This window comes from Limulus polyphemus, unplaced genomic scaffold (genome assembly GCF_000517525.1).
Source record: "Limulus polyphemus unplaced genomic scaffold, Limulus_polyphemus-2.1.2 Scaffold2046, whole genome shotgun sequence".
Taxonomy (NCBI): Eukaryota; Metazoa; Arthropoda; class Merostomata; order Xiphosura; family Limulidae; genus Limulus; species Limulus polyphemus.
The window spans coordinates 138,884-152,675 of record NW_013667656.1 but is presented as its reverse complement, the minus strand read 5'-3'; the positions used below and the strand labels follow the sequence as shown (position 1 = coordinate 152,675).

Sequence of the window (13,792 nt, the reverse complement as noted above, 5' to 3'; positions counted from 1 at the left end):
ACTTCTCTTATAATCTGTTCACCGTATGACTTGTACTAATTAAGTGACATCACATATCCTAGTCTGATACCCTGCAGGGTATTATACCATTCCCTATTGCCATGTTCAGGATATCATACCATTCCATATTGCCATGTTCTAATCTGACTGCTGCTTCTTGACCTCTCTATGGGTTGTGAAAGAACTTGATCAAAAGAGTTGAAAACCCGATAACTGCAATGTTTCCCATAATGAATTATATATAGTATAAGTGAAGGCTTTCACAACGTCAATAAAGCACGTATGTAATAGCTGGTACATTTTTTTGCACCATTTAATCACATTCCCAGTGTTGAAAATTTGATATCTAGTTCCCCTTCCGGCTGTGACATCTCTACTTTTATACTTAATGGTTATTGCCTTTAGGAGGATTAATCTTGGATAACAGTTCTATAAACAATTGTAGATCTGCCCTCTACTAATCATCTGGTCATTCTCTTGTGTGTCATATTTCGTTTCAGCTCTTATGTAGAACTATGACACCTTCATCACCAGTGTTTTCAAATTTTCTGCAAGGATTCCATCAAAGACTTCTAACTTAGCAAATTAATGTAGAGTTTTAGCGATTTATTCTCGTATTATTTAATGTTGGTTCTTTCTCGTCTGTTATTATCTTAGTCTCAGTTGGTGCCTCGTTGTCTGATGAAGAAAATATGTCTTCTCAGTACTCTTTCCGTCGTCTTTGAATGACCTCATTCTTCATCAGGACTGTACCGTTTTTTCAGTTTTATTCTGCTGCTTCTTGAAGTGTACTGCTTAAAGGTATGGTTTAGTTCATGAATGGGAATATAGATAATAGATGCTTAGATGAAGAACAGTCTGCAACAGCATAACTCCTCGTTGGAAGAGGTATCACTATCTACGTGTCTTGGGATACGGAATATTATTAATAGTTTTATCTCTGTACCTCCTTTTTTTCCATCCACCTGGGTACGATTTAAAGTGAAAAAGTGGGAACTAAGGCACTCATAGCTATTGTAGTCTTTGCCACCACAAAAAGCACATCCCAAATTACCCTGGCAAGATATTTTAGAATAATACGGGCTGTTTTTGCAATTCAGTTAGCCTGCCTTGACATTGGCAGGTAGGCGTGGGGTTGTAAAGGTTAAAATCAGAACCCTCAAATATTATTTGATTAGAGATGGACAAATTCGGTGATGTAACTTGTAATTCACGCATTATGCTATAGAGCTGGATATTTCACACATTAATTATAGTATTAAGTACTTCATACAATAATTATAGGAATGGATATTTCACACGTTAGCTTTAGAACTGAGTATTTCAACACATAACTATTGTAATTAACACTTGACATATTAACTATAGTAATAGATACTTTACATATTAATCATAGAAGTGGGTACCTCACAAGTTAATTATAGTATGGATACTTCACAGATTAACTATATTTATATATATATGACACACTAGCTGTAGCTAGTAGTATTTCACACATTAATTATAGTAATGGGTATTTTCCATATTAAGCATAGTAATGGGTGTTTAACACATTAACTATAGTATTAGGTATTCAACACATCAATGATAGTAATAGATATTTCACATATTAGCTATGGTAATGTGTACTTTACACATTATCCATATTAACAGATACTTGACTCATGAAATATAACTATGAGAATTTCAAACATTAATGTTTTTGTTGTTTTTTACAGATTCCTGGATATGGGTTTGGAATAGCAGTAAGTGGCGGCCGAGACAATCCTCACTTTGCTACTAGAGACCCGTCTATTATTATTTCAGATGTCTTGAAAGCTGGACCTGCAGAAGGGAGGTTGCAGTAAGTAGTTTGTATTTAAAATTAGTAATTTAACTTTTAATGATATTTTAGATTTCCTAGCAAGATTGTCTTGAAACATTACAAGTGGTTTTCTAAAAATTTTACAGTTGTTTTTCTTTCACTCAATCAGTTTAAATATATATATGTATATCCTGATAGGAAGAATTCTTCAATTATACAGTGAAAGAGATATAATACAAAGAGATGTTTCTAGAAATAAAAGATCAAATGCCTTGATGATTCTTAATTCTTTGGATGCAAATAAAATCATTATTTATTTTCTAGTATTAGGTCTCTTTCACTAGTAGTAACTTTCTTTAAATAAAGATATACACTAATACATGTTATTATATATGGTTTAGTTAGGGTTGAGGTCTAACTCTACTTTTAGAAATGAAATTACTCACCTTCAATTGTACTTTGTCTAAATTTGTACTTTGTCTAATGGTTTTTTAAATTATCCATCTGGTTAACACTATCATCATACCTGATCTTTCCATGAAGAAATGGTATGAACTAAATAATTATAAAAGAAAGAACTACTTTTAAGTGATAAAAATTTCCATAGAATGATAAATCAGTGAACGAAATGTATGTTAAACTTTGACAATAAAAACAGTTTATAATGATAAGCATAAAGTAGTTTCAGAAAAATGTCAAGCATAATAAATTTTAAATAATCAGATGAAAGAGGTCCTCTTTCATTGACATAGAAACATCTAAAAAATGTTGAATAATTTATAGGGTGAATGACAGAGTCATTAGTGCAAATGGAATCTCACTAGAAAATGTAGATTATTCAACAGCTGTCCAGATTCTTAAAGACTGTGGGAACATGGTTAACTTGGTAAGGAAACATTTATATAAAATCTTATTTTAAAATGTATGCTGTTATACACATTGTTAGTCCAAATCTTCTTATTCATACTTGCTAGTAAACTGATGATGTATATTTAAGTTCAAATATTATACGTTTTGAGAATGGTATTTTATTTTGGTGTGCTATTGTTTTTGGCCAATCATTATATAAATAATTACTCACAGATCTTTGCTAGAAATGGTTTTTGTTATATATAGAAAGTCCAGAAGAACTGTCCGTTCTTGAAGATAACATTTTCTCCTAGTTTTCAGTGGGAATTGATAAGTAAATAGTTTAATATTAAATCACAACAAAACCGATAGGAAGTTTAATCACACCATTCTTTACTGACCCAGTGCACTTTCCTATTAAGGCTAGTGTGGAATAAACGTTTTATGTACACCTTTTGTGTCTTACACAGGGTCCTTTCTCTCTATATCAGAACATCCAAAGTGAGCTGAGCCACAACATACAAATTTTTAGTTACACCGCTATTCATGCCAGTCTTCTACTAAATAACGAGTCTAATTAAACTGAAAAATCATGAGTATCAACTCAAGTATTACATACAGAAAAGTCGGAAACTAAAGAAACTAGCCTGATGAGCTCTGAAAGTGATACAACAAACAAGATATAGTTAAAATAGGGGTAATATAACGTGTGGTCTACACAGATATTTACACTATAGCGTGTGGTCTACAAAGATATTTACACTATAGCGTGTGGTCTACAAAGATATTTACACTATAGCGTGTGGTCTACAAAGATATTTACACTGTAGCATGTGGTCTACAAAGATATTTACACTATAGCATGTGGTCTACAAAGATATTTACACTATAGCGTGTGGTCTACACAGATCCTGTCATCATCACCGTTTTAACTTTCGTTTATTTGCAATTAGCACCATTTATTATAAATAATGCTTTTAAACTAATAAAGTACAAAATACCATTAAATAACGTTTTGGGAGCAAATATAATCGGAATGAAATAAATTCCAAAAATCAAAACTAGCACAGTTATAACCTAAATTTAAGGTACTCTTTTGGAACACACAACTTATCAAATTATTATTATTTGCTGAACAAAAACGTGGATAAATATAAATTATTTAGCAAGAGATTATGTTTTAGTGAATCATTAAAATGGTGATAATGATAGAATCTGGGTAGACCACACACTGTAGTAGCACTGTTAAAATATTATTATACATTCATTTCAATGGAAACTAGTATGTAGAAGATAATAAAAAATGATGCAGTTACATTTATTAGTAGTCTTATTGTTAGGAAATATCATACTTCACTCATTAATAAATAGGATATCATATATATTACCAGCTTTGACGTAGACCTGATGTGTACATACTGTTTGTGTGTGGTTTACCAGGAAGGCATCTTGTATAGTGACAAGTGACCTATACTATAAGATTGGTCATTTGAACTATGTTATAACTGTCCTTATAGAAACTGTAATATTAGTAAAACGTATAGTATAACAATTAGCTAGCAATCTATATCATTACAACAAAAGGAACTCCCATTATTACCATTAACATCTGTTCTTTACAGTTAAGCATATAAGAATAAATTGACATATTGAAGAAATTATAACCATCATATTGCTAATGAAAATCAGCTTTATAGCTCATGTAAATTTTATCTCCCTAGGAAATAATGCGGAGAGTTGTTCTTCCAAACACCAAAGAAGACACACAAACACTGAAGATTACCTTAACAAAAAACAAGAAAAAAGAAGGTAGTTGAATTGTATACATTAAGAAATGTTAAAGCAGGAAAGGGAAAGTGGTGGAATTATATGTGTTAAGAAATTTTAAAACAGAAAAGGAAAAGTAATGTAATTATATGTGTTAAGCAGTATTAAAACAGAAACAGGAAGTTAGTGGAATTGTATGGATAAGCAATATCAAAACAGAAAAGACTAACTGTAAGCACAACTTCCTACTGGAAATATCAAAAAGAAAACATTTCAGCAGTATTTATCTTAAAACCTCTTGATTAAATTTTTCTACATACTAAAACTTCTTTCTGTACATATTAAATAAACACCATGGGTTTACATTCTATAAAATACCATTCCAATCAATCGGAGACTCTAGACCATTAAACATTATAGATTACCAGTCAGTCTATCATGCATTCATAATCAAATAGCTTACATTACAGTTCTAGTCAATCACAGAGTTTAATTCATTAAACCTATTAGATCATCTGACAGTTTAGTCTTTTAATGGATCAGATCCATTAGTTTAGAATACTGATCGTTCCTGTTCATCACATCTCACAGTTAGGTCCATCAGTCCAAGTTATCACAGTTATCTGTAAAGTCTATTGGTCTAGATTACAGATCAGTCCAGATCATCAATGCTGGCAGTTAAGTCCATTAGTGCAATCTCTAGCACAGATTTTTACATCTGTAAAATTTCATCATGCAATCTGAGCTTAGATAATCAGTCTAAATCACCAACTAATTATACAAAATAGCCCATCATGCAGTTTATACCATAAGAGGGTCTATCTCATTCTACAATCCAGTCCAACACAAAATCTAGATGTTCAAATAAAATGGTTCATTATGCAATTTTGACTTTCAAAGAGTCTATATCATTCTAAAATCCAGTCCATCTGAAAGTTTAGATGTTTAAATAAGGTCATTCAATTTTGACCTTCAGACAGCTTTTTTTCGTAAAATTTAATCAATCAGAAAAATTAATCTGTTAATAGTCTGGACAATGAGACCCTATTCAATGAAACAGTCTAATCACTCAGATGGTAACATCATCATCAATTTATAGTTTGGACAATGAGACCCAAGAGTCAAAGCCATCAAACTGTCTTAACTGTATATTCTATGAGATAATCTTAACCATTTGACTGTCTAGCTCATCAATGCAGACTAAACCACAGCAAAATAAGATCATGATATAATGCTGCTATTAGAACAGTATAATTCATCAAAGTGTAATCATCATTCTACTATACCAGACAGGTTAATTTATCAAGTAAGTCAAACCATTAATTTGAATCATATGTTGACAAAATATTTCAATTTTCTAAAATTTTCAAATGTTTTAAGCTATAACTTTATTGTTGGTTTGTTGTTTTACTTGATGCATGCTGATTTTGTTTGTATTCCCACTCTTCAGTCATATATAGTGAAGGATAAAGATAGCCACTTTATACTCTATGTTTTACCCATTAATAACAAATTGCTTGTCTTTATATATATATATATACATGTGTGTGTATGTATTTGTGTAAATATACATACATTTATTTTTACAATGTTTCTTAGAAGACAATTTACAAACATTTTCTAAAAAACTATTGCAAATTTTAATCAAGATAACCATATTTGTTATATAAGTGAATAAGTAGAATTATGTTAATCTGAAACATAACATTGCACATTTTAATCATCACATGTTATATAAATCAACAAACATAAATCATGCCAATCTGAAACATAACATTGCACATTTTAATCATCACATGTTATATAAATCAACAGACATAAATCATGCCAATCTGAAACATAACATTGTACATTTTAATCATCACATGTTATATAAATCAACAGACATAAATCATGCCAATCTGAAACATAACATTGTACATTTTAATCATCACATGTTATATAAATCAACAGACATAAGTCATGCTAATATGAAACATAACATTGCACATTTTAATCATCACATGTTATATAAATCAACAGACATAAATCATGCTAATCTGAAACATAACATTGTACATTTTAATCATCACATGTCATATAAATCAACAGACATAAGTCATGCTAATATGAAACATAACGTTGAACATTTTAATCATCACATCCACGTGTTATTATATAAATCAACAGACATAAGTCATGCTAATATGAAACATAACATTGCACATTTTAATCATCACATGTTATATAAATCAACAGACATAAGTCATGCTAATCTGAAACATAACATTGTATATTTTAATCATCACATGTTATATAAATCAACAGACATAAGTCATGCTAATATGAAACATAATGTTGAACATTTTAATCATCACATCTATGTGTTATTATATAAATCAACAGACATAAGTCATGCTAATATGAAACATAACGTTGAACATTTTAATCATCACATCCATAAGTTGTTATATAAGTGAATAGATAGAATTATAATCACCTGAAACATAACTTTGAAATTTCAAACATATTTTAGTAGTAGTACTTTTCTGTAAACTTTGTTAGTTTCCAGCTAGTTTGTGGACTATCATTTATTTTAAGTGACTTTCATTTTTCATGACAGATTTTGGAATTGTTCTGGGCTGTAAAATTTACATTAAAGAACTCACCAAACGACTTCCAGCAGGAAAAGATGGCTCTCTTCAAGAAGGGGATATTTTGGTTAAGGTAGGGAAATGAATGTAAGGTGACAGATTAACATTTTTTCAAGTAAAAGTCATTATGCAATTTATTTAAGCTAACTTAAAACTCCTCGTTATGTAGTGAGCAAATATTTTAAAGTGGAAATTCTACTTCAGATTAACAACAACAACACTGAACAGCTCAGTGTTAAAGAAGCAAAAAAACTGATTGATTCTGCCAAGGAGAAACTACATCTGATTGTAAAAAGGGAAAGTAACAAGAATGAAACAAAAATCAACAATTTTCAAGCAATGGAGAACAAAGGTAATATATTACATTCTAAAATCTGACATTGTTTAATTACATTTTATTTCATTCCTGTAAATGAACAGAAGTTATTATAAAGAAAAGGGCACAAGTTGGCCCTGTGGTAGTACTCTTGATGTTGGAACTTGCAAGCCAGTTTCAAATTCGTATGTTACCACTAAATATTACACACACTTTAAAAATGTGGGTGCATTATAAGAGTTAGTTTTTTAGTGAGGATGAAGGGTTTTAGGGAGCTAGTGACTGGCTGCCTTCCTTCTGGACAAAAGTTCAAAATTTAGAACAAAGGCAGATAGGATTTGTAGCTTTGATGAATAGAAAATACAAATTTGTTTAGAAACAAAAAGCATTTTATAATATATTGTAACAGTTGTTTTAAACTTTTAGCTAGAAAATTCAGGCATAAAATTTTTCAACTTATACTCTTAGTTCTGTGTGTATTAGATAAATTGGCTGTAGCTCTATTTCAATTCTGCAGTTGTTGCTCACCCAAATGATAAATGATATGTTAATCCAATTGTTTGGAAACTTTCTATATAACTTCATAATGATAACCCTGGGGGGGGGGGGGAGTTTCATTTTTAAGAGTTTACACTATTAAAAATATTTGAGAAATTGGAATTTTTTTGTAAACAATTTTGTTTCTAATTCTCATGGAGTTGGCAAAGACTTAACTCTAGTTTACACCATATCTCAGGTTTTAGTTAACATTGATTTGTTTGGTGAAGAATAATTAAACTTTTCCATATCCACCTTTAGTTAAGAAGACTCGTGAAATATTTCTGTCTCAAAGTTTGTTTATAAAAGGTGGACTTAAAACGCATATTTTTGCTTACTTATCTTATTACCCTACATATAAAGTGGTAGGTTTCTCTTCTATGCAGTAAGAACAGTGATTGTTCTACTGTGTATTATATATTTTACACATAAGGTGGTAGGTTTGTCCTTTATTGAGTAAAACTCTGTGTATTGTTAAGTATTCTACCCTAAAGGTGGTAGCTGTCTTCTATTCAGCAACAAGACATAGTTATGCTTTGTTGATTTTCATTGTTGTTAGAAGATAGTAAGTGTGATGTCAAATGAAGTGAGTTTTTCTCCATGTTGTTGTCAGTTATACCAAAAAGATAATGCTCTTAATAAATGTTTTGTTTTTAGAGCACTCACTTTATGTGCTAGTATGAAAACATACACGTTTTTTCTAATAAAGATTTAGGTTTTTATCTTCCTAAAAAAACTGATATAATTTAATATCTAAAATTTAATTTGATAATAAGCTGTAATACTATGTAGCATAATTGTTAATTGCAAACTTAACTTATGTAATTCTCATTATTCACTACCTTCAGATTCTTCTGAAATTAATTTTATCAATGTCAGCAGTACAAAACCTCAATGGAGTAACCAAAACTTGTATGTACAGCCACCAACACCAGGTTAGTCTCAGTGATGATGTCCATCACATTAATAATTTTATTAGCTAGTGTTAATAGACACATTACGTTGTGGTATTTATTCTGACATATTATACTGTGTATTAAATCTATATAATGAGAATATTATTAGAGATGTTGAGCCGCGGCTGAGTGGCTCATAAAACGGTTCTGAGTTTATTTGTATTTTTAAGTACAAACTTTTAACTCATAGCTTAGTCATCTATTGGCCGATTGGAGATCTAATTATAGTTTTGGACTCAGGAGGTCAATCCCTTTCAATTGATGTAGTTGACCACACAAAAGGTCTCATATATTAACTTATTCTAATCTTGCCTAAAAGAAATTCTGTCCTGATGAGTAATAACATCGAATAGGGTATACGTGCGCCCCACGCTTGGTATTGTTGGCACACAGTAATATAGCTACTAAAAAAGGAAAGCAAAGGTCTTATAGATTAATTTACTCTAATTCTGCCTAAAAGAATTTCAAGTGCCGAGACTATTGAGGATTTCTTCTTGTTATACTTTTCAACAGTAAATATGTCATTATTTTCTGCTGCTTATATTTTTCATGCATGCCATGATTATTCCATATAAATATAGAAAAATTTTGTTCAAAATGTAATTTCTTATAATGAAATATACGTCTATTTTTCTTTGGTATAAAATCAAACACGTATAATGAGCAGTTAGTCCATCAATTTCTTTTTAAAAAATAATTGAAATTAAACGAAAGAAGAAGGTAACCTTATGACTAATCCAATAAAGATAATATGTTGATATATACTTTAATAAGTTATTTTCACTTAGAAATAGCAACTTTAATAACTTATTTTCACTTCATGTCTACTTACAAATAGCGACTTTATTAAATAGAATGCCCCCCAGTGGCATACCGGTATGTCTGTGGTCTTGCAACGCTAGAAACCGGGTTTCGATACCCGTGGTTGGCAGAGCACAGATAGTCCAATGTGTAGCTTTGTGCTTAATTACAAAAAACAAAACAAATTAAATATAAAAGCACTTAAAGTCATTTGTTTGAAGCATAAAGTGTTTACGCTTTGCTATTATTTGCTGTTATGTATAACTGGTTCCCACACTTTTAGAAGTGTTTCTTTTGGGTTATTTTTTATAGATGTAGTCTATGAGTTTACTGAGAATCATTTCTCTTTGCAGAGACTTATAATGGGTAGTATTCTTGGTATTTGTTACAGCTGTACAAAATCTCTTAATAAAATGTTACTTTCCAATTCTTCTCATGTTTCCATTTCTTTGACATAGAAATTATCATAAATTTGATAATAATTACTTTATTCTTTCTTTCATCTTGCCTTACATTTTGTCTTATTCTAAAGTACTTATACATTTGCTATTGACATAAACTTTAATTAAACATTCTGTCTAGGCCTTATGCCTTTCATCTTTACTTAAACTAACGTACTTATGTATTTACTATTGATAAAGAATTTAATTAAACATTCTGTTTAGGCCTTGTTCTCATTATTTATGACAATCTTTTTATAAAAGTACTAAACGTTTTAAAATATGATATTCAAAATAGAACACTTGCTAAAAATATGCTTTCATTCCCTTTATGTTCTGAGTATATGAGTACCTTAGCCAGGTATTTTGTAGTATATAAACATGACTGTTGCTTTGTATATGTATATATGTGTGTGTGTAATATTTTCAGGTGATTTTAGAACATTCCCTTTACGCTCCGAGTATAAAAATACCTTAGCCAGGTAAAGTATTTTTCTGTTTTACTTTATTGTCATTCATTATTTTTATACATTACCAGATCATATATTAAACTGTGCTATCAGGGGCTAGGTGAAATCGAATAAGTCTAAGAATTTATCATACCCTGTAAATATGAACTGAAATGTTTGAATCTTTTTGAGCCCCCCCCCCCAGTGGCACAGCGGTATGTCTATGGACTTACAAACCGGGTTTTGATACCAGTGGTGGGCAGAGCACAGATAGCCCATTGTGTAGCTTAGTGCTTAACTTCAAACAAAACAAAAAAAACTTTTAGAAATACATATAAGACATTATGTATTTATTAATACATATGTATTAATGTATTTATACCATCAGTTTTAGAAATATGTATAAAACATATCAATAAGGTTTTATTTCTTCATGTTTAACATATTACATCATTACTTTTAGAAATGCATATAAAACATATCAATAATGTATTATTTCTTCATAATTCATACATATATTTTTCCAAATTTCTAACTTGGAACATACTAACTTTGATTAAGGTCGTGTGTGTTCCAACTTGGAACATACTACACATTTATTTTTCTAAATTTCTAACCTGGAATATGCTAACTCTGGTTAAGGTCATATGGGCTCTAACTTGGAACATACTAACTCTGGTTAAGGTCGAGTGGGTTCTAACTTGGAACACCTATATAAATAATACGTGCGTTTATCTATCCGAAACTTTTCTTGCAAATTTCTCCATGAAACCCTACAAATCTCATATCGTTAGAAGGCCTTTGTCCGAGGAGTCTGGATTACATATTGGCTTTTCAACTCAGAATCACCTCATCTATTTTTTGTTTAGTACATGATGACACAATGTATTTGTCGTTACAATGTATTTGCAATTTACTTCACACAAACAACATTTAACTCGCATGTAATTTCCTAAAAAAAATTAATATTATACTAAATAACATTTTTATGCGCAGTTCATTCAAAACCATATCCTTATCAATTTAGGAACATGCATTCAGACGTTTCTGCATATATAGCTACGTTTCCCTTCATTACAACTTTACGCTTATTTTACTTTGCAATAATTTAGCTTCGGTTCATTTCATAGACTCCTATAAACACCTTTTAGCTACATTTTTCTTTACTACTGGTTATATTCTTCATTTTTGTGAGTTTCTTTATTTCAACTCATAAAACTGTGTCATACCCTGAACGTTCATAACTGATTCATACTCTGTACACTAGTATAAATACTGTTACTTTATTATTTTTTTTACATGTAGATTTTTTAAATAAAGTCACGTAGGTATACTTTTATTAGATAAAGTTACGTCTGTGTGAATTCATTTGTCTGATCCCATAAAATTATTTTCAAATAGATAAGGACTTATCGATCTAACACATAATGCCTGCAAGAAAGCATAGCTTATGGCGTGCGTGAAAATGATAGAACAATTAAAATTCAAGGCTAAGGGCATGAAAACTACTGAAAATGTTTTGTGGGTTGCCACTAGTACTATATGTTTATTATTTTTCTAAAGTCCTTACTTGCAACATACTAACCCTTGTTAAGGTCGTGTGGGTTTTAACTTGGAACATACTAAACACTAATTTTTCTAGAGTTCTAATTTGAAACATACTATCCATATTGTTACGACAGCGGAAGTCATGTGACACTGGAAGCATGCCCGCTGGAGTTTCTAAAAGTATCATGACTGTTCCTCGCAACTCTAATCTTTTCTAGGTGCCCTCTATTTTAGTATATAAGCCCGGCAAATAAAGCGGAGAGGAGAAATGAATGGCATAAATAATTGCAGATAGATGGAGATATAGAGACAGTCGAGTGAAGCGAGCAGTAGGCACCGTAAGTAAAGTGTGTGAATCGCTGTGAATTATAGCATGTGTTTATAAAAGTAGTTAAGTTTAAAGTGATTGTGGAAATTAAGTGTATTACAAAGTTTGTAACGAGAAAGAATAAACTAGTTTTAATTAAGAAAGAACTCGTATCACTGAAGTTTCTCGGGAATATTTTTTTTTACGGGAAATTAACAGACGACCAGATACGCAACAATATATTATTCTAAATGTTTAGCTTGGATCATACTAAATCTGGTTAAGGTTATGGAAAACTGCAACTCTATATATTACTTTCTCTGGCATTAATTAGGCAAGCATGAACATTATCTGTTGTTTCTTGTTGTATTATGTCATACATTACTTTTAATGGGGTAGTTGTATTATGTACTACATTACTTTTCATGGGTAGTTATATTATATGCTACATTACTTTTCATGGGGTAGTTGTATTATATCTTACATTACTGTTCATGGGGTAGTTGTATTATATACAACATTACTTTTCATGGGGTAGTTGTATTATATACAACATTACTTTTCATGGGGTAGTTGTATTATATACTACATTACTTTTCATAGTGTAGTTGTATTACGTCTTACATTACTTTTCATGGGGTAGTTGTATTATGTCTTACATTACTTTTCATGGGGTAGATGTATTATATTGTTACGTCTCTGTTCGTTTGTTAATTTTCTGTAGAAATTCTTTCCCAGAAACTTCAGCGATACAAGTCCTTTCTTAAATAAAACTAGTTTATTCTTCCTCAATACGACTTTGCAATACACAGAATTTCCACAGTCATTTTAACTTAAACACACGCTATAATTCACAACAATTTACAGACTTTACTTATGACTTGACTAGATTATCTGTCTCAATCTTCCTGTCTGTTATTCAATTATTCTCTCCCGTCACTTTATTTGTCGGCTTATATACTAAAAGAGTGCGTGTCTAGCAAACACTCGAGCCTTCAGGAAGGTTCGAGATACTCATTACGTGTTACAAGCATCATGTGACTTCCTCTGTCATAACAATATCTTACATTTCTATTCATGGGGTAGTTGTATTACGTCTTACATTACTTTGCGTTTGTAGAAACACTCTGGGACCATTATAGAGGCCCCCAGTGGTACAGTGGTATGTCTACAGACTTAACATAACATAGTATTTTGGGACAACATAGGACCTATTAGTCCATCTCGGCTGTTCCATCCTTAAAACTAAATTAAAATGATTAAAAAAATAATAATAACAATAGAATGTTAAATCCTACCCTTTGCATTCATATACTTATCAAGCTTTTTCTTAAACTCACTTAAATGTACTGCCACTACAACATCTGAAGGCAACACATTCCAAA

At 30.8% G+C, this 13,792-nt stretch overlaps 1 protein-coding gene across 1 annotated transcript in view; it reads left to right on the top strand.

The window, feature by feature from the left end:
- LOC106465766 (tight junction protein ZO-1-like) overlaps nucleotides 1–13,792 on the top strand; it is an 82,208-nt gene that overhangs the window by 12,723 nt on the left and 55,693 nt on the right. The window contains exons 3-9 of the mRNA XM_022393704.1: nucleotides 1,719–1,843; nucleotides 2,588–2,690; nucleotides 4,375–4,462; nucleotides 7,023–7,126; nucleotides 7,258–7,405; nucleotides 8,755–8,841; nucleotides 10,534–10,585. Coding sequence (XP_022249412.1) covers nucleotides 1,719–1,843; nucleotides 2,588–2,690; nucleotides 4,375–4,462; nucleotides 7,023–7,126; nucleotides 7,258–7,405; nucleotides 8,755–8,841; nucleotides 10,534–10,585 — 707 coding nt within the window. The remainder of the gene's footprint in view (nucleotides 1–1,718; nucleotides 1,844–2,587; nucleotides 2,691–4,374; nucleotides 4,463–7,022; nucleotides 7,127–7,257; nucleotides 7,406–8,754; nucleotides 8,842–10,533; nucleotides 10,586–13,792) is intronic.